This window comes from Nipponia nippon, unplaced genomic scaffold (genome assembly GCF_047370975.1).
Source record: "Nipponia nippon isolate SJK-2023a ecotype South Korea unplaced genomic scaffold, ASM4737097v1 scaffold_5, whole genome shotgun sequence".
Lineage (NCBI taxonomy): Eukaryota > Metazoa > Chordata > Aves > Pelecaniformes > Threskiornithidae > Nipponia > Nipponia nippon.
Window position 1 is genome coordinate 17,456,977 of NW_028262369.1, and position 27,486 is coordinate 17,484,462.

General features: G+C 49.4%; 2 protein-coding genes across 15 annotated transcripts in view; one reads left to right on the forward strand and one right to left on the reverse strand.

Annotated features, from left to right (window-relative positions):
- TSC2 (TSC complex subunit 2) overlaps positions 1-13,209 on the forward strand; it is a 35,423-nt gene extending 22,214 nt beyond the window's left edge. For 10 of the 14 annotated variants that reach the window (XM_087730761.1, XM_087730757.1, XM_087730758.1 and 7 more), the window contains 12 exons: positions 558-773; positions 2,445-2,513; positions 4,693-4,853; positions 5,213-5,715; positions 6,547-6,622; positions 7,536-7,622; positions 7,861-8,047; positions 9,159-9,298; positions 9,508-9,586; positions 10,304-10,395; positions 10,678-10,776; positions 11,152-12,754. In XM_087730761.1, the coding sequence (XP_087586887.1) occupies positions 558-773; positions 2,445-2,513; positions 4,693-4,853; positions 5,213-5,715; positions 6,547-6,622; positions 7,536-7,622; positions 7,861-8,047; positions 9,159-9,298; positions 9,508-9,586; positions 10,304-10,395; positions 10,678-10,776; positions 11,152-11,319 (1,877 nt within the window). In that variant the 3' untranslated portion in view covers positions 11,320-12,754. Of the gene's footprint in view, positions 1-557; positions 774-2,444; positions 2,514-4,692; positions 4,854-5,212; positions 5,716-6,546; positions 6,623-7,535; positions 7,623-7,860; positions 8,048-9,158; positions 9,299-9,507; positions 9,587-10,303; positions 10,396-10,677; positions 10,777-11,151; positions 12,755-12,803 lie in introns of those variants that run through there. The other 4 variants (XM_087730762.1, XM_087730763.1, XM_087730768.1 and 1 more) reach the window with 2 other exon arrangements.
- A 137-nt stretch (positions 13,210-13,346) lies between these two features.
- Positions 13,347-27,486, reverse strand: part of PKD1 (polycystin 1, transient receptor potential channel interacting) — a 99,620-nt gene continuing 85,480 nt past the window's right edge. Inside the window, exons 35-46 of the mRNA XM_087730756.1 lie at positions 26,895-27,013; positions 25,545-25,747; positions 25,002-25,196; positions 24,056-24,195; positions 22,827-22,954; positions 22,293-22,461; positions 21,429-21,554; positions 21,086-21,260; positions 20,145-20,432; positions 19,526-19,660; positions 18,873-19,187; positions 13,347-18,459 (exon numbers count right to left, since the gene is read on the reverse strand). Coding sequence (XP_087586882.1) covers positions 17,833-18,459; positions 18,873-19,187; positions 19,526-19,660; positions 20,145-20,432; positions 21,086-21,260; positions 21,429-21,554; positions 22,293-22,461; positions 22,827-22,954; positions 24,056-24,195; positions 25,002-25,196; positions 25,545-25,747; positions 26,895-27,013 — 2,620 coding nt within the window. The 3' untranslated portion in view covers positions 13,347-17,832. The remainder of the gene's footprint in view (positions 18,460-18,872; positions 19,188-19,525; positions 19,661-20,144; positions 20,433-21,085; positions 21,261-21,428; positions 21,555-22,292; positions 22,462-22,826; positions 22,955-24,055; positions 24,196-25,001; positions 25,197-25,544; positions 25,748-26,894; positions 27,014-27,486) is intronic.

Here is a 27,486-nt window from a genome sequence, read left to right on the forward strand (position 1 = left end):
ATTGAAGCAAGGACTTAAATTTATATATTAAGTACTGTTACAGAAATAGAGCCAGGTAGTATCAACCCTACTTTGCATTTTCCATTTTTACACTGCTCTATGGTCTTTCTTGAAAATCTGTCGTGCTATGTTTGAGCTTCCCATGCTAGATTTGAGATGAATGAGGCTTATGGCTAGAGCAGCTGCATGGTTGTGTCTGCTGTTAGGGAAGAAGTAATGACATGTTCAAGGTCAGAATTCTTGAATACTGGTGTGTGACACAACATTAATAGGGAATTGTCTATTTTAGCTCTTCATGAGAAAATAACTGACCTGGTATCATTAATTAAAATACCTGAGTGTTTGGATGCCTTTTGGGAATCTGCTGTAGTGATGAGTTACCAAGGATGGTTTTTGAAGAGCTTTGGGAGCTACTTACTGAAACTAGGAAATTGGAACTTGGTCCATTTTGATTTTTACTTGCACAATCCAAAGCAATTTGTGCTTTTTTTGATGTGAGTTGTGAACTTTCTGGAGTTGGGAGTGCTTAATACTCTTCCCTAATTTTCTCTTACCAGGTAACACAAGCTGGCTAATGAGTCTGGAAAACCCACTCAGTCCATTTTCTTCAGATATTAACAATATGCCCCTGCAAGAGCTCTCTAATGCACTCATGGCTGCAGAGCGTTTTAAAGAACACCGAGAAACGGCTCTATATAAATCCCTCTCTGTCCCCTCCTCCAGCTTGGCCACCGGGACAGCCAAACCATCGCTTCTCCAGCGTTCCAACACAGGTGAGGGATGTCAAGCCAGTAGCGTGTCCAGCATAGCTGTCACTAGCCTGTTTAAAGTCTGTTGAAGTTACTGCAGGTCTTCTAGAACAGTAGAGTTAGCATGAGGAATAACATGGCAATGAGAAGGGGAATCAGTTCTTGTCCATAGAAATGTTCAGTAAAAAATTCCCTTCCTCCTTGCTTCTCATGTTCCATCAGAAGAGTACTTCTCTTTCTTAAAGAAGGGAGGAGTAAGAGAGCTTCTTTGGAGAAGTAACGTGTTTACTGCTAGCTGTTTCCCAAATGAAAGTGAACAAAGTCATGGGTCTTTTCCCTCTTCCACTTTCTTGGGGCTGATCTGGGCATCCCACACGTGGATGGATCTTCCCATGGAGCATTTCCATTTCCATTTGTCTTCAGTGTGGGAGTTTGTGTTGGGCACTAAGAGCGCTAGGTTCCTGGGAGAATGGCCTATTACAAACCTTGCCAGCCAGGGTCAGTTAGCTGCCACCGTCTTTTACAGCATGAGACAGCAGAATGCAAATCCTGTTGGCTGCGGGTTTATTCACCTCTTAAAAAGACTGTTCAGCCTTCAGACTGGTGCAGTTGAATCACTTGAGTTTCTTTTGATGGCTTTATTTTAACATAGTGGCCAGGGCTTTTCACTCTCTTTACTTTGGTGCTAGTTCACAGCTGCTAATGTTGGGAGGTTAGTGTTGACCAACAGCTGACATTTGTAAAGCTTTATGTAACCCCTGCTCAGAGCTCCTACCAACATCATCTAACATTGAGGCTCTCAGCACTGCTAGCACAATCAAAACTCAGCAGTGGTAACAGCAGACAAGGCTTTTCTGGGGAGGTGGCATCAATCGTATGGATTGTTTGGAAATCTGGTAAAAATGCTAGTTTTCAGGTTTTTTTTAAACAGGGCAGGGTATAATTTTAGGGTTTCAGAATGCGTAAACACAAAATTAGAGTCAAAAATCAAATTATCACCTTTAAAAAAAAATTTAAATTAATATCTGTGAACACTTTTATAGACTCCTACGAATTTGTGGTATATAGGTGCTAAGTGATTAGTTGAAAGAAGCACCCACCTGAATGCCACTCCTGTGGCAGTCTGAGAAAATAATTTTGGCCACATTCTTGGTAACACAACTTCTACAGTAGACTTGCCGGAGCTAGCTGGCAAATGAACCTTTTGAAGAAGTTTTGCTGTCAGACTGTCATATGCATGTTGTTGTTCTTCTTTAGAGGTTAAAACTGTGTGAATCTTTATCCATATTTCTACTCTTCAGACTCTTCTGTGGGTTTAAAAATGATCTTTTGCCAAAAGTGTGTAGCTCAGGAAAAGCTCAGACTGGTTTCCTGCATGTGCTAGGGTATCACTAAGGAATTTTCTGTTTCTAAAATTCACAAAGATGCATTCTTCAAAGAGAGTGGTTCGAGTCTGCATTGTTTGAATGTGTTTATGCCTCCTTATTCATGTTGAGACCTTGTACCCTTAAAGTATCCCTTTGGCATCTAGTGAGCTTATCCCAGCTTGTTCTTTCCTTTGTTTTTATTTATTTATTTATTTATTTTTAAATAGGCTCTTGTTTACATTTTAAACTCTGTGCTTTTTAATTTTTTTTTTTTCATATAGTCTCTCCTTCCTTTTGATGTAGCTGCTCACTTGATTTCCCTTTGCAGTGGCCTCTTTCTCTTCCATGTACCAGTCCAGTTGTCAAGGGAAGTTGCACAGGAGCATATCCTGGGCAGGTATATTTATATATCTTTAAGGAAAAAAAAAAAAAAAAAAGTATTGCCATAGAAGAACACCTCTGATTCATAGAAAATGTATCCCTCATACTTCATTTTCCCCTTCCATGTCTCCTGTCTGTACCCAGTCTCATTACTCTCAACAAATGGGATCTTGACTAGCATGAAGAAGTCCAAGCCAGATCCAACATTTGCAAGTGCAGACAATTTCTTAAAGCAACTTTTGTTTTAGCTGGGGCGGATTGTGAGTCATGAGGCATGGTGTTAAATGACCCGTCAAAATGTCTGAGTGGCTTGATTAATTGAATTATTTATTTTCATCTTCATTTTACAATTGGCTTTGTGTTCTGCTAAATGTAAAAGCTCCCACATCTGAGAATAGCGTAGTATGCTACAGGCCAAGCTACCCTGAAATGAAGTCCCATGCTACTCAGCCCACAGGAATCTGTCAGAATCGGACACAGAAAAGATAAAAGGAGCTGATATATATATAAGAGAGAGATATCTATATTTATAAAGTTTGATGTTACAACGGATGCTGGTTAAAAGTTTTTTAAATAAGAAAAGAAGAAATATATTTCAGGGGAAAACCTGCTAAATTATAGCTTTTTGGAGGCTCTATAGTAGTGTAAAAATCTTTATCCACTTCAGTAAAACTGCCTTCGTAATTAAATGAGGTGGAGATCAAATTGCACACCTTATGAGCACAACACCTGCATTGCTTTGATAATCTGCAATGCTTTGTGAATTTAATTAGAGGGTTGAAATGTCATTCTGCTTTCTTTCCTTCGCTGGAAAATTCTCTGTAGAGCAGCGGGGTATTCTTAACTGCTGGTTGTTGTTGACATAGGCCTCTTAAAGCAACACAAAGATGCTGCAGTAAAGTATTTTTCTGTACTTCTCTCTGTTTATATTATTCTCTTCCCACCTAAAGAATAATTAGTGAGTGCTCGCATTATTTAAAAACACCAGCAATCTTGGCAGTAGTGTAAGAGCTAGGGAAGCTTGGAAACACTGGCTATATGCAGGTGTGTTCTGGCTTGGACAGCTAACCAGATCAGCACGTTGTTTTGGGGTTTTTTGTTTTGTTTTGTTTTTAGAAGGTATGTGTGTGCAATGCTAACTCTTATTGCTTCTTTGAAATAACTTTGGTCCTGCGAGCTGAAATCAATCCAGGAAAAGCTGCTTTAGTGATTTTTTTTTCTTTTTTTTAATTTTGCTGATTTTCTTTATTTTTTGTGTGTGCTAATTTTTTTTTTTTTTATTTTACTTTGGAAAACAAATCTTGGCCTTTCAGATTGGTCTTCCAGCCCCTTGTGTGCGTAATGGGAAGCCTCCTGTTCTCCAGCCTTTTCCTCAGGACAAAAAAGCAAGGCCAAGAGGAGCCTTTGGTCAGACTCATCCCTGTGGTCAGGGGCGCTGCCTGGAGTAGAGACAACGTTAAATGCTGCGATAACCTCCTCCACTGTAGGCAGGGTTTCCAAGGAACTTTCTTGTCAGTGTGGTTTCATTAACCATTTGTCTGATCAGATGGCACATGCAGGTTTCCCAGTATTGCTGCAGTGCATGTATTACTCTTGCTCTCTTGTCCTTTCATATGTCTATGGCTGAATTGTTTTACTTCTACTGAGACATACTAGGAAAACTGCCAAACTGCAAGTAAATGGCTCCTAGTAAAATTTTTTATCTCCTTCTAGGCCACTACAAGGCACAGGAGCATTGCATTTCAATACAAGAAAAACTTACTTTTTTGCACACTTGCATAGAACTGATGTCTTCATTGCCTGGATAATGATGAACTTTTAATGCTAGTCTTGTACTTTCTTACATCTCTGTAGTTCCTGTCTGTCCTGATAACCGAGCATTGATGTACAAGGTCCCATTTCCTCATTCTGTCCCCTGCTTGTTCATCAGTAACAATTGGAAACAACTGCACTTATTTTGACCAAAGCAGACGCAGCCCTTTGCTGTGAGGGTAAGGTGATAAGTTATTCTATACACAAGGGGAACCAGGAGCAAGTCTGACATGACAAGAAATCAAAGAACCAGAGCACTCATTCAATATGGCCTTCCGTTGAAATCCCGTAGGGAAAAGGCTGGTACTTCAGAGGAGAGGATGGGGGCCTGCCAGTCTGTGCCTCTCTACAGACTTCAGTTCTTCTGCCTTGTGTCTCGATAGAATCAGCGGTGGTGCTGGAGGAAGGGAGCCCGTCGGAAATGGAGCTAAAGGAAACCGAGTCCCCAATTGAGTCTCCAGAGAGTGAGGACATTGAGACTTCATGTTCTGAACAAGTCCTGAGCGAGGAAAGGTTTGGTAAACCCCAGGAGTCTTATAGCAGGGTAAGAAGAAACAGTTGAACCCATTCTGCCCTGTATGACAGCCCCGTCTTTAGACAGACGGGAGAATTGTCTGTGCTCAGATGAGTCCCTCTCAGCACCCTCTGAAAGAACTCACTAATGATACCAAAATGCACATGCAGTCATGATTGAGAGTTTGGGTGGCTTGTGAGGGACTGCATGCAGACCAGCAGCAGTAAATACCTGTTTTATGTAGGGTCCTCTATCTGCATTGCTTTGTACTTGGCACCTTTCTGCTCATCTTTCACTGGAAGTGTCAGGGGGTGCCTTGAGCGTTACTGTTGTCAGCTTTTATTTTGCCTATCAGGAAAACTGTTCATCTTTGTTTCTCCCTCTTTAAGTCCTCCTCAACCTCCAGCCAAGAAGAAAAATCTCTGAAGTCGGAAGACCTGGTGGAGGGTGGAATTCCCATTGGGAGAGTCCTGCCATCAGAGGACGGCCGAACACTGGAGGAGCTTTCCTTCCAGCCATCCCAGCCGCTCAGCAAGTCGAGTTCCTCCCCCGAGCTACAGACACTGCAGGAGGTCCTTAAAGATGCAAATGGCAGAGAAGTAACAAGGAGGCTGAGCACAGAAGTGAAATCAAAATCCCAGTCTGGGAACCTGGAAGGGGAAGGGCTGGGCAGTTGGCTGGGCAAGGGGGAGGACGCCAGAGTGACTGGGTCAGGCGGGTTGAATGGCACTGGTCCTGTCACCTCACCTCGCTCTCCCTCTGGGCACCGGCCCCGAGGATACACCATCTCTGACTCAGCCCCATCAAGGAGGGGAAAAAGGATCGAGAGAGATGCCTTCAAGAGCAGAACAGCAGCCTCCAATGCTGAGAAAGTACCCGGAATAAACCCAAGGTGGGTGGAGGGGCTTATCTGAAACTAGAAATGGTGAGCTCAGAATTGCTGCAGCCATGGCTGGATTCATTTGAAGTGGTCTGCTGGTTTTGGGGGATCTACAAAACAGTATCTGATTAAAAAGAAAGATTAATTACCTGTTCTTTCAGGAGCTAATACAGACGTGTTTAACCACCAAATTAACTTTGTGATTTAGGGAACAGGTCTCTTACATGGTCAAAGAAATAGATAAATAGTTTCTTCATGTTCTTAATCTATCCCAGTTTAGGGTCCAAATCCACATGTGGCTTGAATGCAGGTCACCTAGAGTTAATTTTGCTGCGAACAGGATGAATTACTAGTTTTGCAGTTCAAGAAATACAATGTGCAAAATACTAAGAAGAAGGAAAAGAAGGGGTTATAATAGTTGCTTTTTGAGCTTTAGATAGTGATTGTTGCCCAAAATTGCATTATGAGACAATCTTCATCTTATTGAGGGCAGGTAAAATGCAAATGTCTGTAAAATCATTTATCTGCTAGCCTAGCAATACTCCCCGTAGCTGTGAGGCAGGAGTGCACTCCTATTCCTCCGTTCGGTGTAAAGATTGCCTTTTGAATGGGGGAATTTGTGCAGCTGCTGCTGTTTGATATAACCATTGTTTTTTATGACAGGTTCTATTACAAACTGCAGGTAGTCCAGGCACCTGAAGTGTCTCTAGAAGATGAATAATACTCTGTTAGCATTTTAATTGCTTCTCTTTTTCTTCTGTACGTAACATTCTTACATACAACAGATCAAAATTGCCTTAATTTTTATAGTAACAGGACTTTTTTTCCCCTTCTCTCCCTTAGCTTTGTGTTTTTGCAGTTGTATCACTCCCCATTCTTCGGTGATGAAAACAACAAGCCCCTTTTGTTGCCAAATGAGGTAGGCAAGGATTTTTTTTTAAATTCTTGTAGTTAATTTTTCTAACCTCATTACTTTTTTTTGAACATAAATGATAGTAATGGATGTCCAGCTCAGATGGTGCAATTTAAAGGTGTTTCCTACCAACAGTGCTACAGATGGGAGGATTTTCTGTACCCCAGTCCTGGTGGCTCCTGCTTTATGGCTCTGGATTGAATTTGAGCTATTGGAGATTTTGCTGGTGCTGTTTCAGAATCCCAACCAGAAGGCAGGATGGTTTTGGAGTTTTGGTTCTTGTGGGTAGGAGGAGTGCAGGATGAAAACTGAGCATTAGGTGATATTGGCAGAACATCACTAGACAAACCTGTCAGGCCTCCGTATAACTGGGAGTGGCCAAGAAGCTTCCTGTGGCCATATGAGAAATTAGTTATAAACTTCCTGGAGAAGTAGTGCTGGAATGGGGTTCTTGTGAACTGAGCGCCACAGGCCTCCGGCTGGTAATTTCCCCTCACTTTAGGTTCAGGTGGTCAGGCAGCAGGGAGCCTAGGTGAGATGAGGTGATGCCTTGTGCTAAAAATGTTCTTCAGAGCAAGAGACATGACAGTTTTTCATGCCTGGAGCTTAAATGAAGATACGATGTAATTTGTCATGGCAAGTGCATCTAACCTGTGCAGTTTGCCAGATTAATCTCATCTGAAGTATAAAACCAAGAAAGTGTGGTGACAAATGCCATATAGCACTGCTCTGTACCTTGGACTGATGATGCGCTGTGCGCTTGCAGAACATGGTAGGGCAGCATTTATCAAGGAAGACCCTAGTGAAGGTCAGAAATCTGTGCTTACATTGTGCTGTTGTTGTCCTGAAGGGGTTTTAGGGAGGGCAGTGAGTGTGTGGAGGCAAGTTTTTAAAGATGTGACCAATGTTTTGATTGTAGACGTTTGAAAGGTCGGTGCAGCTCCTGGATCAAATTCCTTCTTATGACACACACAAGATTGCAGTGCTCTACGTTGGAGAAGGCCAGGTGAGTTGTGTGCAGATGCAGTAATCCTTTAATGGTTACATCTCAACAGAAGGCCAGGCACCACTACTCCAGCTGTGAGATTTGTCCTGCCCCTGCAGCAGCCTTGCTTTTCCTTAGTTTCTTGCACTAAAAATCAGTGCCTGCATGAAGCCCTTGTAGGAAGGTCACAACCTAATCGCTTACGCTGATTGAGTGCTCTTAGGATTCAGTGTGGGACTCCCATGTTCTTATTTCCTAGAGCAACAACGAAATCGCAATTCTGTCAAATGAGCACGGATCCTATCGCTATACAGAGTTCCTGACTGGGTTAGGGAAGCTCATTGAGCTCAAAGACTGTCAGCCAGATAAAATTTACCTTGGTGGCCTGGACGTGTGTGGGGAGGATGGACAGTTTACCTACTGTTGGCACGATGACATTATGCAAGGTAAGGTGGCTCCAGAAATTGGAAGTGGAAGGATGGTCTCTTCTCATCTTAAGACTGACCTGCCTTCTACAGACTGTTTCCTTTCCAGGGATGTAGTAAAGATGACCTCGGGCTCTGTTCTCCTACTATTCTCTCTCCGTATCTCTGCAAGCCATGTGTTAAAGTTTGGGAAAGGTGCCTGCCTTATTTAAGAAAAAAAAAAAAAAAAGTCACACCACTTACTTTTCAAATAGTCTGCTCTATTAAAGGTTGATATCGTTTGGTGTAGAGGTTTGTAGAATAAGCTGTTTGTTCTTGAGCTGCTATGAAGGCTGTTAATTGAGAGTAGTGTTTGCATGTCAAAACTCTGCTAATTGTTTCTCTGAAGAACAGTATTGAAAGCAGGAGGGTTGTCATTACTGTGGTCATTGCTAATTGAACTGCAGCGGTACCCAGCTCCTGCAGCACCAAGCAGTGCAGATATCATCCAGGATCCAACAAGCTGTGATGAACTTCCCAATTTTTTTCGTACAGCTCTGTGCATCCCAGTCATCATACTTAGTCGGGTTCAGTGGAGCAGCTGCAGGTTACTCACTGTGACCCTGGTGCTCTGCAGAGCTCAATTAGGGGAACGCCTGGTTTAAGCTATTTAACTCTTCCTCCTCAAACCAGATGCTACTCACCATGCTACTGTGGCCATGGAAAAAATACCCAGAATCACTTCTGCAGTCTTCTCTTTATTTTCTACAGATAGATAGCTACCCCAGCTTGATTCTTCCAGTATACATCAGGCACATGCTGAAAGCCAGGTCATTAATTCGCTTTGCTGAGCCTGGCGCTAGAAAAGACTGTGCAGGGCAGTACCTAAAAACTGGCAAGAGCAGAGCCTTCAGAGGCTGCCTTTTCGCTGGCCGTTGCGCTCTGTGCTGCGGGTACCATGGGAGCAATCCAGCGGGACTGGATTCGGCTGTCACAAATGGGGCCAAACCTATCGAGGGAGCACAACTTACATTTTTTACTATTGTGGTGCTGGTACTACTTTGTCTTCCAGGCAAGTGCTGCATGTTGACCATTGCTGCCTTCAGCACTGCTTTCCCAGGCCAGCCTAAGGATTTTTCTGTTTCCTCTTCAGCCATTTTCCACATTGCTACTCTGATGCCCACAAAGGATTTAGATAAATATCGCTGTGACAAGAAAAGGCACCTTGGGAATGATTTTGTTTCTATCATTTACAACGATTCTGGAGAAGACTTTAAACTGGGAACAATAAAGGTACAAGATTTTACTTGTGGGTGTGTTATAAAACAGGCATGTGGCTGTTTGTAAAACCTTAATCTGATGTGTGTTATCTTAGCAGTGTTGAGATCACACATGGAGGTTATTTGCCTTGGCGGGTTCACATGTGATAGTTCATGGCATTCACAAGAATCGCGATGGCTGCCAGTAAAGTGTGTATGACTATTTTACTGTTGTCTCATTAGGGTCAGTTCAATTTTGTGCATGTTATCATCACACCACTTGACTATGACTGTAACCTGGTGACGCTGCAGTGTCGGAAAGGTAGGAATCCCTCCAGCCTTTGTTTTCAGTCTTTCCTGTATTGGTGGTGCAATAACTGCCTTCACTTCACAAAGTTTTTGTGTTTCGAAAGTAAAAACTTCCAGGAGAAACTCTCTGAAACCAATTTGCTGCCGTGTTATGTCTGGATATGTCCTGTTCATTTATCTTCCCCAAGATAAGAGGTATCTTCCCATTGTACCACTCATACTATCTTCAAGCTTAAGACAAAGTGCCAGCAGAGCAGAGCAGGTCCCTCCATCAATTGCTTGGGAATACTGGAGGAGATAGGAGGTGGAGGTCCCTGCGGCTTTGGCCTCTGCTGTCCTTCCCGGCACTGCAGGACCTGATACTTGGAAACTGATCATGGCTCCATGTGAGGTCAGCAGTGCTGGTGCAGTGATCTGCAGGGGCGTTTGCTTTCCTCTTACCAAAGAGGGTCTTCTGGGGTGCTTTTCGCTCACACTTTGGTTCATGTGATAAAGAGCCCAGCAGGCTCTCCTCAGACCTCCACGGAGCAGCCAGAATTTGAGAGCCAGTTGTGTTAAGTTGCAGTGCAAGTTCTGTTACAGCTGGAGCTGTAGAGCTCAGCGGGAACTTCTGAGACTCTGTGATGCAATTCCCCAGGTTTATATTACTTACCTATTTAGTTACTGGCAACCTTTGGCTTGTTCTTAACTGTCTTACAAGATTTTTTTTTCTCCTTCCTTTAAAACAAAGACATGGAGGGTCTCGTAGACACGAGTGTTGCTAAGATCATCTCCGATAAGAACCTGCCGTTTGTAGCCCGTCAGATGGCCCTGCACGCTAACGTGAGTACCCCTGAGCTCCCTGAGACAGTCTGCCTTTCAGCTGGTGTCTTGGTCCATCACCAGCTTCCAAGGAAATGAGTAGGGCTTGCTAAAGCAAATAAGTTTTCTGCTTCATTTATTGCTGTCAACCTTTAAGTCAGAGTTAGCATGTGAACAGTTATAACTTAAGCTGTATTTCAGTTGCTGTCAAACTGTACTGAAATGTTCTATTAATTTTATCATCGTGCTTATGTTAATGTGCCTCCTTGCTTTTCCTGCTTCTCCCCCCGCTTCCCAAATTAGATGGCTTCCCAGGTTCATCATAGTCGATCAAACCCTACTGACACCTACCCATCCAAATGGATTGCAAGGCTACGTCATATCAAGAGGCTAAGGCACCGGGTAGGTAAAGCTGTCTGTTCTTAGTGTTAGAACTGGGCTCTACCTTAGAGCCTTATTACAAATAAGGCACGTAAAATCAGCTATCAAAACTTGCCGAATGAGAGGAGGAATGTGTGTATGAAGGTTAGAATCCAGCTCTTGTGGGAATGACAAGTGTAGTCATGTAGGTCTGGACTTGAGAGCTTCCAAAGAGCTTCCCTGGCCGCAAGGGGTTTGGGAACCCCCCAATATCTGGACACAGAGCTGCACCCACTCGGCACCGTGCTAGGGATGCTCGGACAGGCTGTCCTGAGTAACCTGCCCTGCCCTCCCCAAATGGAGAGTGAAAAGAGTTTCAGACAGAATGGAGCTCATCTGTTCTCGTTTGACTTTCAGCTACGTGAAGAAACCCAGTACCAGACTCCTGGCCTTCCCCTGCAGATGCATCCATCTGCCCCGACAAAGCCCCCTCCCCAGATCCCTCAGGACCCTCCACCCACCTATGAGACTGGACAGAGGAAGCGGCTCATCTCCTCAGTGGACGACTTCACGGAGTTCGTGTAGGTCCCAGCAGGTCGGTGTGTCTGTTCTGGGACAGACGAGGCAGCGAGAGCGTTTTACCTGCGTGCTGACTCCGTGCGGCTGCATGGACACAGAGGAGTAGGGTTTGGGAGGCGCAGTGTGGCTGTGCTGCTTGCAAGCGGACTCAGCGTTGAACCGTACCGGGGGGCTTGAATATTTCAGTGTCTCAGCCTGCCACCGTTGCCTGATGAGGACACTGTATCCCCAGCAGATGCTCCAAGAGAGGACCAACTCTACGTGTTTTGTTTTTATTTGGTTTGAGCTATTTCAAGGCTTCCATCTCTGATGGGGACTTTCTTGCAGAACCTTTCTTTGGACTCCTTCCATACCAGCATCTGGTGGAAGCAGACAAAGTAGGATATTCTGCAGTTGATCATGTAGTTGGAAGGTGCAGGAATTGTGGGAATTTTGACAACTTTATTGGGAATGAAATATGAAGTACTGAAAATCCAGTCACTATTTCTAAGGACCCTAGAATCCCGGCTCCTCTCCAGGCCTTGGTGCCTCTCAGCATTTGAACTCTTCAGGCTCTCAGTCTTGTTCTGCTGCCAGCTCTGGTGAGAGTTAATTTGGCTTCTCGAGTGACCTGCCATCATGCTGCTTCCATTCCCACGGATTTGTCTCCATTTTGAGAGATACGCAGCGAACCCTCCCTCCTTCAAGCAGAAATGATTTTGCTACCAGAAGCGACACAGAAGAGGGAGGTGGGTGCTGCTCGCCGGAGCAGCAGAATGGCAGAGCGCGGGGGCACCCATCACTTGCGATGAGCAGTCTGACCCGCCGGGCTGACTGCAAGGGTTGAGCCAGAGGCCAGACCTGGCTTCGAGGTTCAGCTGCAGAATTTCCGCTGGTGGCAGCGGTGCTGGGATAACTCTTGTCCTTCTCAGTGCACCCGGTAAATCCCTTTTTGAAAGACTGTTGACGTGTCTTGGGGCATCGTCTCCGGGTGAGTTTTGCCTGTTGCACTAACGCATAGTGACAGTCCCTCCTCCTGGGACCTCGGCTGTTGAAGCAGTTAACAAGCGGTCCTCTCGGTGCACGCGTGTACAGGTGGAATGGGATTATGTAGCCCATCTTGTGGCAAGATGGTCATCAGACACTACACTACCAAATTGGGAGAAACCATGTAAGCTGGACTATACTGTGAGTACTTTATCTCCTGCTTTGTCAATAAATGGGAAGCGTGGCTTTTTGGTAACAGGTTAACAGCAGCGCCCTTGCATTGGAGATGAAGACAAGTGCAATCTGCACACGGAACTGTGAAGTGACAGGCGAGGGGACAAAAGTGATGCTACTAGCTTGTGCAGGGCTGTTTGGGAACTCTAAGTGTATGTTGTGTTTTGAGTGTTTATAAGTCGTAAAGGAAATAAAATATTTGTATGGTCAGTGGGTTCTTGCTGGCCTGGGAAGATTCAAACTGTTTCGTAATAATGTAAATGTAAATTCCTCCTCCTCTCCCCTTTCAGTTTTCCAATCCGTATGGCTCATATTTCAGTAACCACCAGCCGCACCTCCAGTGCTGGACACAGTGCGATACCTGGCTGCGTTCCAGTCCCTGTACTGGGGATATTCCCTCTGGTTCAGCGTCAGGTAACCTCTACAGCGGGGGTTTTCTGTCGGCGTTTCCCACCGCAGCTGAGCCAGAGCAGCTCCCTTGCCCTGGTGGGGGTTTGGGCAGTGGCAGCCTGGGCTCTCGCGAGCCCTGGTGCCCTACTCTGTCGTGGCTCAGTCTCCTTTAAGTCAACCGCAGACCCTTCACTGACAACCTGATGTCGTTAATTACAGCCCAGAGCTGCCCTAATAGGCTGGCTGATTTAATAAAGTGTCTTGTATTGTGCAGGAGACCTTAATTAAAATTCCAGTCCCAAAGAGAATGACAGTGGGGCGGAGAGGAACGTCTCTGGACTAGCTCTGGCTAGCGCTGCTTTGCCCCCGTGGCTTTGCTGAGCACTCGCAGGTAGCGCCGAGCGGGCTGGAGGGAGCGTAACAAAAGCACCACAGCCAGGTCGTAGCAGTCATCTTTTATTTGACCTTGTCATTTTTTTAAGAAACATCCCCACAGTTACAAAATACGGTATTTTTGTTTGCAGTGAAGTGCTGACCAGACAGTAACAGTTGGCATATTGGTCACAATCGTCTGTTCTTTCTTTAAAAAAAAAAAAAAAAAGCACTTATATAAGTCCCTCCCTCTCCCTTTTAAACTAATGGATAGGGTTTTTTATTTAAGCAGCTTGATACTGTTGCATCTTTGTGAGACTTAAGACAATAAATAAGAAACCATCTCTCCGTGACTACAAACACAGAAATATACATTCAGGAGTATTTATTGGCTAGGGCTGCAAGTCAAGTTTATTGCTGTAACTCCGGCTGCAGCTAAGTGCATGCATACGCGGTACCTTAGCTGGGACAGTGAAGGAACCCTGTGAGTGTTGCTATAGTTTGTACAAATAAATGCTGCGATGAGAACTAGGAGTGCTTGAAAGCTGTCAGTGGTGCCCACCACGCACGTGGGCCCTCGCGGAGGTGTTTGGCTTTTCAAGAAACAACTGTGGGTTCCAGAGCTGCTCTCCGTACTTCAAGTGAAGGAAAGAAGTAGGGCAGTTGTCTTGTCCTGTTTCTGCTCCTCTTTGATTAGAAGAAGCACTTGGTAAGTCACACGCATCACGTCACACTCACACACACGCAGAGCAAGCTTGGTAAGAAACAGGCACTTGGGAACAAAAGATCCTGACGCTTCAGTTGGGGAGCATCCTTGTTACACCTGCCCGCTCGCCTCCCGTTAGCTTATTCAAGGCTGTTCGAGCAGTCGCGTCCCTGCTCGCCCCTGCCTCTTGCCGCCGTCTCTCCTTCCTGCACTTAACTCCTAGTCACAACCTCTTTTAAATGAGCGTGGGGCTGGGGAGGGCTGAGAACTGAACTGTGGTTCTTGAACTGAATTTTTTAGCTTTTGAAGATGCAAGAGATTTCCAAGACCTGCTTGGTTCATTTTACTCACGGAACGCTCCCGCGTGGCCCTCGGGGGGCTGGATCTGCACGCGTTGCTCCACTGCAGCAGGAAAGGGATGCACGGGTGCAGCCCGGCGTGGAGCGGGAGGTTAAAAGTGGCTGTTCTGGTGCAGTTGTGCTGAGGAGATCTCCCACGTAATAACCCAAAAGGGGGTAAGAGCTGGTGGCCCACCCAGCAGCACATGCCAGCAAGCGCTCGCCTTTTTCCATCTCTGCTGGCCAAAAAAATTCCTGCACGCTTACACAGTAGTGTTAGAAGATGAGCAACCCGCTTTTGTCTTTGTGGGTAGTTGCTGTTTATGCAACTAAATACTTCTCCAATGCCTTTTCTTTTGAGGCGTAGCCAAAGAGTCAGAAACTTTGGCTTTAAGGACAGAAGTTGAACAGAGTTCCTGAGTTTCACCGAGGGTCTGTGCTTATCTCACCGAGTAGGATTTTGCTTTATAACCACATCCTTCCTAGCGCCAGGGAGGAAACATCAGAGGGGCACTGAGCTTAGCGGCTGGAGGCAACTGCAGAGGTGTGCCCAGTGCCGTTACCAGAGCTGCAGTGCCACATCCCAGGTAGCCTGGTACATCTCACAGCTGCTCGTTTTACTGCCTTAGGGGTTTTTGGACACAGCTTGCAGGCACTTGCACCAGCACTGTACCTGTCACCAAAAAAAGAGTCATGGGCATCTACCAGCGTTGAGCTTGGTGGCTGCACTGCTTGGCTAAGTAAAAGGAACCAAAAGCTACAAGGCCAAGAGTGTTAAATCTCTGGCTTGAAAGGCAGTTTCAGATGATACCAGGAGTTCTGGGGAAGATGGAGCTGTTTGTAAAAGGAGTAACAAATCATTTCTGCACAGCGCACAAAGCTTACTAACATCAGCACCTGAGCCGGCACTGGGCCCCAGCCCTGGGCTCACCTGGGCTCTGTGGACCCCACTGCTGGTTCTCCCTGCTCCAGGCACCTGCTGCCTCCAAGCTGGAATCCTCCATCTCCAACTACTGAACTCCAGGCACGTCTCTGTCATCTCCTCGTCTACCTGCCGGTTCCTTCCCATTATGAGAGCTCCATGGTTACTAGTATTAAGTTTTCTCACCTCTGCACTCTCCTTCCCTCTGTGCAATCTGCTCTTTCAACCACCTCTATCGTGACCAACCACCATCTCACTTTAAGTGATCTTCAGGCTACAGCACACTTATTTTCTCCTGCCCACATCCTTCTGCAACCTTTCCTTCGTATCAACTGAGATTTTCAAAAGTAACTTACACCAGTCCCAAAGCCATCACCAAGAGCACCCCTGTGTCCTCCTGCATCCTCCTTCAGTCACCCATAAGGGACGGGGGCAGGTGCCTGGAGCCAAGGAAGCATGTGGACAGCTGGAATGAAATCATCTTTAAAAGTATCTAACACAGCACGGCAGAAGTGCTGGGAGCTGGATGGGGAGACTCTGGAGGTGATGTGATCAGCAGTGGAAGTGGCTGAGCAGACCCCCTCTCTCTCTGCCCGGAAAGGTCTCCCCTGCCAGGGGCACGGGAAGGATGCGTCCAGGACCACCAGCACCAGAGGCAAGATGCAGTCCAACCCGAGGCGCAGTGCCTGCCTGGTCTCGCTGCCCAAGGCTTCCCTCCAAGCATGGAGCAGGTTTTGGGAACGCACCAACCAGCACAACGCAGGGCTTCCCACCCCTGCCACGCGCCGCTCCACCTGCAGGGACTGGCCCAGAGCCAGCCCGGCCGAACCTCAGCTGGGAGGAGAGCACACGCACCACATGCACACAGACACCTAATACTTTATATACACGGGACATTCCCAGGAAGAAGCACTTAATACATCCTTTAAATAACTCTGACAATAGTATTCTGTCTCCTATCTACATGTTTCAAACACGTTACCGATGCTATGAAAATATAGCAAACATACAAAAATATATACATTTAAAAAAAAAAGAAAAAAAAACACCGTATAAATTACTTACAATATACATAACGTGAAATGGTGCTGATGAAGTGAACGCAGGCCCTGGGGCAGCTTCAGCCGCTGCTCAGCACCCCTGCACTGCGAGCAGGGGGTGCCCCGCGGTGCAGCCCCTCCCCGGCCAGGCACGGCGAGCACAGGCCAGCTGTAGCCCAGCGCACGGCAGGTCCCGGGGAGCTGCGGGGTGCCAGGGCTGGAAGGACCCTGACAAACGCTCCGTTAGGGCTTCACCTGCCTCCCCCAGAGCCTTTGTGCTTCTCGGAGGGAAGAGATGCCAGGAGGTACCAGCATGGCTGCCTCAGGCTGGGACATGCTGGGGGCTGAGTTCACTTCATCAGCACTTGCTCATTTCAGTTTATGATTTAAACAAACAAACAAAAAAAAATACTGCTTTTGTGATATATTATCCCATTCTTGTTAGATTGCATGTGTCATTGTTAGCCGAGGAAAGCATTGTTTAAAGTGCTGGGCAGTACATACGAACAAGTAAACCAAAAAAATACATATACTTATGTCAATACATTCCTTGGATTAGAGAAGCCAAGCGGCCAGCAGCCCGTGGGCCACCGTGCGGGGGGCGAGCGCTGGTGCGCAGGGGGTGGGTGGGGGACCGCAGCGAAGCCAGCACGTTGGCAACCCCACGCTCAGAGACGGCTGAAAGCAGCCCCAGGTCTCCGCACCCCCCGGGCTGAGCCGCTGCTCGTTATCCCCTCTGAGCCTGGCCAGGTAGCAGGGCTGACAGCTCGCTGCAGCTTGCAACGTCATTTGTCTTAAATATTGGATTTCTTTAAATACAAAAAAATAGTACCAGTTTCTGGAGGATAAAAGTAGCCAATACTGGAAATTAACTGATCTGGGTGTAGATATCATTTATCTATATATATTTATGCTTAAAAAAAAGATGGGTTAAATACCTTCTCAAAACCTGTAGCTTTCCTCCACAGTGTGTCTGGTCGACAAAAATCCAAGATTCAGTTCAAACCTTCAAGGCCTGGGGCTCTCCTCACCCCCTTTCCATCCGGCACAGCCAGCAGGGAAGGGAGGTGAGCTTTGTACCGGTCACCCTGTGCCAGCCCCCAGTAAAGTGTCCTTGTGACAGTCGCCATATGCAGGCTGTTTGCAGATGGGGCCATTTAACAAAAGAGGCAACTTTTTAATACTGCCCTACCTTAAGAGGGATTTTCTGCACGCTGGCCGTACCCTGCGCAGCCTTTCCCAGCTGTCCCTGAGGGAAAGGCTCAGCCTTCTCCAACCAACCCTTAATGCTGGAAGCCACCAGCAAGGAGGTCAGCCCATCTGACGGGTACGGTCAGGTCCATGAAGAATGGCGGCTCTGCCAGCCATGTTGCAGGCAGCAGCCGCAGGTGCCCCGGCAGGCACAGCCGCTGCCACGGGAGCTTTCAGAAGCAGCAGCTCCTGAGGCTCCAGGTCTGCACGGCAGGCACAGCCCACCCTTTGCAAACCCCTTCCCAGGCGCTCTCTGCCCTCCGAGGGCATTGCTCCCCGCGATGCTCGGCATGCTGCCTGTTACTTGACTGTGGGGTGCACCCTGTTCTTAGCCCGGAGGGGCCGTTTCTTCTTCACTGCTGGAGCTACAGCAGCATAGGGTTTGTGTGGGGGCAGCACAGAAGCTGCCATGCTGATCCCTCTGCTAGCTCGAAGGAGCCGGCTGGGCACAGAGCCCCTGCTGCCTGGGGGGGCGGCAGGAGAGTGGGGAGACAGTGGGGCATCCTGCGGGGGCTGCAGGTCCATGTCGGAGGAGATCTCGGGCGAGGGCCCCTGCTCTGTGCTGCCTGCACAGTACCTGCTCAGGACATCCTCCGACATCTGGGTGTACCTCCTCCTGGAGCGGCGGCTCTGAGAGCCCTCCAGCTGGTGCTCGATGCGGTACACGTCCTCTGTCACCTGGTTGACCCGGTCAAATTGGGCAAGCAGCATCTCAAAGAGGGAAAGGAGGCGCTGGATGTCAGCATCTACTTCCAGGCTGTCCCGGGTGCTCAGCACGAGGCTCAGCCCGTCCAGCTGGCTGGAGGAGGTGGAGGCCCTGGAGCTGTCAGAGGCAGCGCTGGGAGTGGGGCCCCGAAAGGACTTGGAGTCACTGGAGTCTCGGGATGGCAGCGGCTCCATCCCTTCAAACCTCACCTTGTGCCGGAACTGGAAGAGAAGAGGGGAGCAGAGTTATTTCAGGAGCTGGTAAGTGGGAACGCTGTGCTGTGGCACCGTGTCCCACTCCAAACACCCCCAGGGCTGCTCCCAGCCATTCCTGGTGGGCCAGGCCACAGCATAGACCTGGGGACAGAACTCAAATAAAAACACGTGGAATTGTGGGACTGAGAAGCGGCAGCAGATGCCCCTACAACGCCCCATCACTAACCCAGCTCTTGGGCCTCCAGGAATGGCCGCTGCTCCATTCCTCACCTGCCAGAGGAACCTGACTGAACAGCAGTGGGAAGCAACCAGAGGCAAAGGCAAGCTAAGGATGGTGGACGTTGATTCTCTGCAAATGTCTGCAGCCTACTGCCTGCTACTGGGCCCCTTCTCCACAGAGTCTCCCAGGCTGCACTCACCTCCTTGGCTTTGCTGAAGCCCATCCACATTTTCAGCCTGCGCATAAAGAGCTCTACCATCTCGTAGTCCTGGGGCTCAAAGGCCGGGCGGTACAGCTCAAAGTGCATTTCCCGGTAGCTGTAGATAAGCACCACGGTGAACAGCCTCAGCACGATCCACACCTCCAGGATGACGTAGCTGGTGCAGAACAGGTAGTAGAGGCCCGAGGACTCAGGCAGGCAGGGGCGGAGGTTCACGCTGCCCCGCATCATGGCAAAGAGCAGCAGGAGGCTGCTGCCAACGCTGCGGAAGGACTCCGAGGAGGAGGAGAAGAGCTGCAAAGGGGACATTGCAGGCATAAGAAGGGATCAGTGGCAAAACATCCCCTTGACCCCCGATACTCACTACCCCATCTTAGAAAGCATGAGCCCTGAGGCGTGACCCATGAATTGGCCGTGACAAGGACAGGCCACAGACACAGCCCCAGGTCAAAGCCACCTGGCCTGTGGCAAACGAGCACCCTGCGCAGGCTGGGCATTGGAGCACCCAGAGGGCCCGCTGGGCTTTGCTCACAGTCGTGGCATGGGGAGGGATGAGGGACAACACGACCCTGGTCAGCCCTTGCTGACAACCAGCCACTCTGCAAGGCGAGGCAGGGACAGCAGGTAGTTACCAGGAAGCCGAGCTGAGCATAGGCCAGGATGAGGACAGTGAACGCGAGCCCTGCAGCGGTCAGCTCCTTCGCGGACTTCTGAAAGGTTTTCCCAAACACAGACCACTGCCTGACAAAACGCAGCTGCTGGGCAGCCTAGGACCAAGAGAGAGAACGGTGTTACATTGGCCCATTGCAGAGGCCACAGCCAGATCCTTCCAGCCCAGGGCAGGGTCTTTCAAACATCTCTACAAGTCTGAGAAGTGCAAACTCTGGCAGAGCAGAGGACATCCTAGTCAACAGGCTCCTTGCAGACAAAATCATCCCATCAGCCACACTAGGCTGAATTCCCCAAGGGAACTGAGGGCCCAGAGGCTTTAGAGACCCAAAGTACTACAGCAGAGATGCACGTGGCATCACTGCCCACCACCTCTGTCCTGCAGTAGAGTCTGGATGTGGCAGCAGCCCCATTGCATTCGATCAGTGCCTGGCACAGCAGGACCACAGTCTTGCATTTGTTTTTACTTCAGGGCCCTTTGCTACCCCTGCCGTGGGACTGTGCATGGACAACAAGCTGGCACAGGGGGATCAAAGCACACATCCCTGCCCACATGCTGCTCCCACCCAACCCTCTCCATACCTGCACAGTCAGGAGGAAGAGGAGGGATGCAGCCAAGGTGCTGAAGACGGTGTTGAGGAAGGCCACCTGGTAGAAGTTGGTGAAACCCTTGCGGTTGTTGAGGTACTTGAGCCACTGCTGGTCAGCAAGAGTGGCTTGGCTGAGATGCACCACCACGGTGCAAGTGGTGAGGAGGATGAAGACCCACTGGCCGTAGTTGCCCCACAGGGTAAAGTAGGCTCTGCCTTCCTTCTTGATGGACAGTGACTCGGACACCACAAAGTAGACCACAAACATCATGAGAAAGACCTGGAGGAGGAATGGAGAGGTTACCAGGGAATTAGAGGGCAACACTTGACTGCTGTGCTGCACCGGGGGACCCTGCAGCACTCCAGGACAGCAAAAGCCCCATGTACTAGGCTGAGTTCTGCCAGCCTACAGCTGGAGCACGCCCCCAAGTCCTTCCATGCCTTCCTGGCTCACTCAGTGCCCCGTTCCCTCCTTCCTGAGCAGTGAAGCTCCCCAAACCACATGCAATGCACTTGTGGCAGGGTGGCAGTGCCCAGGGGAAAAGGGCTCCGCTTACACTGAACTCTGGCCCAGGCAGGGTCTCTGGGGACATGGCTCAGCTGGCTGATGTCCCCACTGAGTACAGAATAACAAAAGCCTCAGGTTTCCACAGTGACAGGCATGAGTTCAAGGAAGCAAAAAGGCTGAGACATGACCAACAAATGCTGTCAGACAGGAGGAATCTCCTTCCCCTCAGTGGTGCCAGGAATGTTTTCTGTGTGCTATCCAGGCCTTGGATAGCAACAGGCAGGGGGACAGGTGGCCTTAGGCAGGGGAGCTTTAGTCCACAGTGACCAACGCTGCCCTTCCGGGAACCCAGGCGATGGGTCCCCAGAGCTCTCTGTGCAGTGTTGAGAGGGAAGAGGAGTGTGGAGGGGAAGTAACACACTGACCATCATGAGAAGCTGCAGCGTGACACCTCCACTGAGCCGCAGCAGTGGGAAGGGGCTGATGGTGACAGCAGCGATGGCCTGGCCGGCCCCCAGGAACTCCAGCTGGAGGGTGATGGCAGCATGCAGGTCCACACTGGGGTTATACTGCATCAGCTCCACAAAGACTGCCCGGCTCCTGTGGAAGGGAGAAGAGCAGCTCAGGGCTCTGGGTCAACACTGACCCTGGGCTTTGGTGCCACTGCTTTGTAGGATCATAGATCCTCTCCCCACCGTGACACCCCAGCAGCACCCCTTAAAAACCTGGGTGACAGCAGAACATTTGCTCCACCCCTGCCACACTTACATGTTGTCAATCCAAGCGTGCTGCTGAAGGAAATTGAGCTGAGCCCTGCTTTCCTCTAGCGAAGCCCCCAGCTCCTGGACGTAACCACTGCTATCGTAGAAAGAGATGTAACCCCAATACCAGACCCTGCAGAGGAAGAGGAGCCACAGGGTGAGAGCTGAAGGACAGAGCAGCCACAGGTATGCTCCCGTACATGGCAGGCCAGGAGCAAGCGTGCAGATGCAGACCCTGGCCCCTACGCTGCACACCCAAGGGTGACAGCTGCCTCATTATTTATTTCACAAGACAAATTACAGATGTGCATTGATCTATCTCAGTCTTCCCAACCTCAGAACAGCCCCAAGCCCTGTGATGCTCCAGACTTCAATGAAGATGCATCCAGGAACAAACCAGAGCGGAAACCAACAGTGATTTAATGTCCAGTATGCTGATAAAGGCCAATCTCCCATAACCCCCTTTAACAGAAAGCTAGCGCTGCTCTGTGGTCTCTGTGGGTGGCTGGGTTACTTTGTTCTGCAGCTTGTCTCTGCCCTTGAAGCTGGAGAATTGAACCCTCTGCTCCTGGGCCCCTGAGAACAGCACTACGCTGCCATTCAGACAGCTTGAGGTGACATGCAAATCTCCAGGGAAGTTGGGTGAGCGGCAGCTATGTGCCTCCCACCATTCACACTGCCAGTGTGGACATGTTCAGGGAAGGCCTTCAGCATTTCTATGTTTATTTGCACTTTGCCAGGCTCAGGGGCTGCAGCTGGTGTCACTGAGGTGAGGGCTGGGAACCACCCTGGGCACGAAATCAACTGTAAAGACGCAATGTCTTTGGCAGATGGAGCAGGGGGCATAGGTTCAGGCTGGGCAGCTCCTTACCCCGTCAGGTCAGGCGGTGAGTAGGACCACGCAGCCGTCACGTTCACAGCTGCCCTTTCCCAGCCAGCTGCGTAGTCAGCAGTAGAAAAGCTGTGAGAGTCGGTGCAGTTCCTCCTGGCAGCCATGCCCATGCCATGGAGGACATCCTGGGCACTGCGCTGGCACTCAGCTGGAATGAGACCAACACTGTCATCCCGTGGGGAGCCCAACGCAGCCAAACAGTGCTGGGGCACACACCTGAGCCTTCACACTTAGCATCTCCCTTCTTAAGCCCTCTCCACCTCCACATCCTCAGTCACACCTCCAGAAATCAAGTCAACCTCTCTCTTTAGCATAAATCCCCATGATCGATTGCCCCAGTTCATCTCTGCAGGAGAAGAACCAGATATGTTCCAGAACTAATATACATGCTGCAAAAAAAACTCTGCCTTGCTTCATTCAGCCTCAGCTGCACTCAGACCTGGCCATTTCATCCCTGAAGGAATGTCACCACCCATCCTGTGACAGCAGAGCCACGGACCCTTGCCCACCTACCTTCCTGCAGCCTGAGCTGGCGCAGCCGGGCTGTCCCCAGCGTGGTGCTGTAGCTCTCCTGACCTGACCGGTTGTTGTAGAGGTAAGGGAGGAAGACCTGCGACATCCAGACCCAGAACTGATCTGATCTGCAATGGAGAAAAGGCGTGAGAGGCAGAACTCCTGGGGCAGCTTTGCTAGGACAGTCTCTGCATGTCTCACCCATGACCATCTCTGTTTCACATGGAACAGGGGACTGAGTTTTGGAGAGCCAGTCTGGGCTGCTCTCCTCCCAGGTGCCTGGCTAGCAGGCAGAGACAGCATTTCCATCCATTCCAAGAGCTGGGCTGGGGTCAGGAAAATGTTTATTTGACATGTAAGACCAAAAGGTGATTGAATCCACTTGGCACCTGGATGAGGATCAGACCAGTGGGTCTGTGGCAGCGCAGTGGAAAAGAGATGATATTTAGGACCAGATTCTGCTCTGCTCTCCCCCTTTACACCACTTTCACCCCAGAAACTCCACCGAGTTCATTGGAATCATTCCTGATTCATATTGTGGTGACTCAAAGTTTCTGTGACTTTGCATGGCACAGACAAGCCACGTCTATTTGCACAGAAGAATCAAGGGGTCTGTAGTGAGATGGGTGCAAAGATGCCGTTAATCCCAGGCAGCCGTTCTGATGTCAGTCTGGGCTCCCGGAGTTTGCAGCAGTGTGGAAACTCAGCTGGGAAAATTTAATCTAGGTTAAACCATACATGCAGAGCAAGGAAGGGAAAGACTCTGTATTTATAAGAGATGTTATTTTTGGTTCTCATGACCCTGTTTATGGCTAAACCTTACAGTTGTAAATTTTGGAGACAGAGAAAACTTGTGTCCTTTTGACCAGATAGAGAAAGATAAACATCTGTAATTCACATGGTCCCTTCCCACTAAGGAAATAATTAAAATTCAAAGAAATCAAAGCTCTCAACCCCCACAGGTCCCTCTGTTCTCCAGGGGAGAAGCAGAACCACAGGGACAAAAAAGGACCTGCTCGCTGCCATGCTGTGCTCGTGTGCGAGTGCCCAGCTCCACAGCGGCACCAGTGCTCCCCACAGAGTTGAGAACCTCTTATGGGAGTGACTGTGGAGCACGAGCCCAACAGCCAGCCCCAGCCTCTCCCCGACTCCTTGCTGTAGCCCCGCACAGCTTCTCTGATATAAAGCAACATCTCGTTCCTCCCCATCCCCAGGGACTTCACAGTTACCTCTTGATGCGGAGGAATTCATTGCTGCCCAACTGCTGCTTGATGGAGCTCTGCAAAAGGAAGGCCCTGCTGTTGCGGGAGGCATCTCCATAGTTGGTGAGCAGGATCACCAGCAAGAACATCATGTAGATGAGGAAATTCTGGCAAGCAGAGAGTAGAAAGGGATTGCACCCAAACATGAGAGGGGGCTGATTCCCAATCCTGCAGCAAATCAGTGCTTTCCACTGATTGCTGACTGCCATGCAGCAGGATCAGGACCCAGAGCATGCTGTTCTTTCTTTTTCCATATGGGAAGCAGCTTAAAATGAAACCCAGACCACAGGCTCATAACAATATTCTTTGTTTGCAATGGCCAGCTTGGCACCAGATGTTTCAGTTGATATGCATTGCACAGCCTCCCTGTACGAGCTCCTATATGCTGCCAGCTCGGCTTATACGATAGTTATGGGGGTTTCCATCCTTTAAAAGGAAATCACTCAGTTAAAAATAACTTGACTCCATTAAAGCAGCTGTGTGTTCCCAGCACAAGTGTGGAAGTACTGAATGAGCTACAAAGAGATCGAAACTTCTGCTCCTAGATGGGAAGTTGTGTTTCACAAGACTCAACTAATGGATTTTCTTGTGCAAGCTGGTGTCTACTCCACACTGCAAACCTTGCCCTAACCTCAAACACCTGAGTTACAGTCAAACACATCAGACACTCCAAATCAACCCCCTTAGAGTTCTGCTTTCCAGCCACCTCAGATCTCAGAGCTTCACAGAGAAGATGAATGTCACTGCCAGTCTTTTACAGATGGGGAAACTGAGGCAGAAACTGGAGACATGCACCTACTCTCTCAGGAGATCACAGCTGGATTGGGAGGACCCACACAAGGCTGTATCTCAGCTCCTGGAGCCAGCACTCTGCCTCTGCCCTAGGCACCACAGGCACCAGGAGATGTCTTACCTTCAGCATCCTGTGTAGCAGTTTGACCTTCCTGGCCTCTTCCTTGGCCTGGAAAAGGGCAAACCCCTGTGGGGGTCGGACTTTGCTGATCTTCTCAGAAACATGCTCAACGAACGGATGTTCCACCAAGGTATCGTCTTCCTCTGGGTGCAAGCGCTTGGCAACCAGTGAGAAATAGAGGGCTTCCAGCAGAACCTGGGGAGACAAGCAGTGTCATGAGCCTGCAGAGAAAGCTGTGCCACCAAAACCACCATGGGCAGCAGCTCCTGTGGTCCTTTCAGCACAGACAGTGAGCATGGCACAGATGCTGAGCACTCTCTTGGAGCAGCTAGACGACCTCTAAAACAACTTGCCACCAGCCCTGCCTCTCCTACTGCTGCTGGTGTGCACATCCTTTCCCTCCTGCAGGGATACGAAGATGGGAGAGAGTATTCAATCCACACAGTGTCCAGTATGACTTGATTAGTACCTGGACAAGATGTTAATTACAGCTAATACATACACACATACAGATAAGTGCTTGTGTACTCATGTTATCCTTACCTTCAGGGGCTCCCAGACCAAGAAGGATGCCAGAAAGCTGAATATCCCTGAGATGAGCCACATGAGGGCAACACTGGAGGAAAAGCCCACCCCAATCCACACAGAGACCCCCGTGGAGGTGGCGAAGAGGAGGAGACTGATACCATGAGCCAGATAGGAGCACCAGGGTGGCAGCAAGCGTTTCCTGAACGTTTGGTCCGCAACTGGAAGGAGGGAGGAAAATACAAGCATAAAGATTACTGCAGAAGGGTCCCAATGGGCACAGGAAGGGCTGAGCACACCACTCATCCCAGCAGAGAGCTCCCCACCCCTCCTGGGTAAGTCTGGAGGAATTATCCCAGACATCTCCCACTAAGCAGCAACACGGACAGCACACTGAAACAGCCAGCCTCAGAAGAGCAGCCTCCCATCTGCAGACAACAGGCTGGGCAGGAGCGGGAGATGGGATTCTGAACTGGGTAGTGTGATGGGTTCCCTACTTTTTCGCAGAGCCCCAGGACATTGGGCATGCCCAGGCTGGCTGGAGCTGCTGCTGTCAAACCCATGAAAAGCCACACAGATTCGTTGCTCTGGCTGCCTTCAGACTGCCAAGCCACCCTGCCCCAGGGCTTGCTCAGCACAGCTTCTTTCACCCAACCATGCAAATCAATGCCTGCATAAAGATACTACAACCATTCATCAACGAAGACAAAATGATTGGATTTTAACAGACCCAAGAGGATTGCTGCTGTGTCCAATTTTCCATGCTGCAGCCCGCCCCAGGGAGGCTGTGCCTCAGAAAGCCAAGAGCTCATGCTAAGATAACTGATGCTGAGCTTCTCCACAGGGCACCCGGGCACTTTTCACCCCCCCAGACCTTGTGGGGCCTGACAGCTTGCTCCCTGCCTTGTGCAAGCCCAGCTGGCTGGCTGTTGTGTTGTCATGACCCAGTAGGAAGCGTCTCTTTGCTTTGTTTGCTGATTTGAACTTTCCTTGGCATTTGACTCCCTTTCCCCTCTGGTTATGTACAGAGACTCTCACTCTCTCATGCTGGATGGATGAAGGGACTGATGGCTGCAGAGGGGTGCAGAGAGCAGAGTAACTGGGGAAGCAGTGAGCAGAGCTTCCCTAGGGTGCACAGCAGGGACTGTCACAGCACAAGCAGTGGCCCAGGGCTTACCGAGATTCAGGCTCCAAGAGAAGCTGGCAGGAAATAGCAAATATACCCCAAGCAGGGGAGCAGCCTTTCCTAAGGCTCCTTTTCCATTTACCTGCCTGTGCCTCCCAAGTGCTACTGTGTGCAACGCCCCTCTTCCTGCACATCCCCACCCTCCCTGCCCTGAGGCTGGCACAGCCCTGCAGCCCTGGTACCTGTCCATGTCGACTTGGCTGATCTGCTCACTTCCCTGGGAGGAGCTGCCATGCTCTGGCCTTTGTCATTCAGCTTCTGCATCATGACAGTCTCCACCTTCTCCCCAAACACGCTGGACCTGCCAAGGCAAAGGGGTGATATTGGTGAGCCATGCCATTGCTGGCTATGCAGTAAGCAGGCTGACACTGAGGAGGACTGAACGCCAGTGCTAACACCAGCATAGCAGCCCCAGACCAGTTAGAAGCACTTCCCTCTAAAGCAGCAGGCCCAGGCTGCCGAGACACGCAGACACTCTGCTCTGTGTCTTGTGGAGGAGGGCTGAAAGCCCTTCCCCTCCCTTGATCAGCCGCTTTGCACTGGCTACCCAGCGGTGAGCAGCCAGCCCGGCTGGGTGGTGGTCAGGGTCCCAAAGCAGGGTGCTCTGGGCACGATAACACAACAGAGGTTCAATCCCCCTTCTCCCTCCTGTCAGTGCCATGAAGTGAACCCACGTCCCAGCAATTCGTCAGCAGACCAGAAAGCTCTGGAGACACATCTTCAGCTGGGGCTTTAAGGGAATATTCCAGGTGGCTCCTGGAAGGGCAGCAGTGC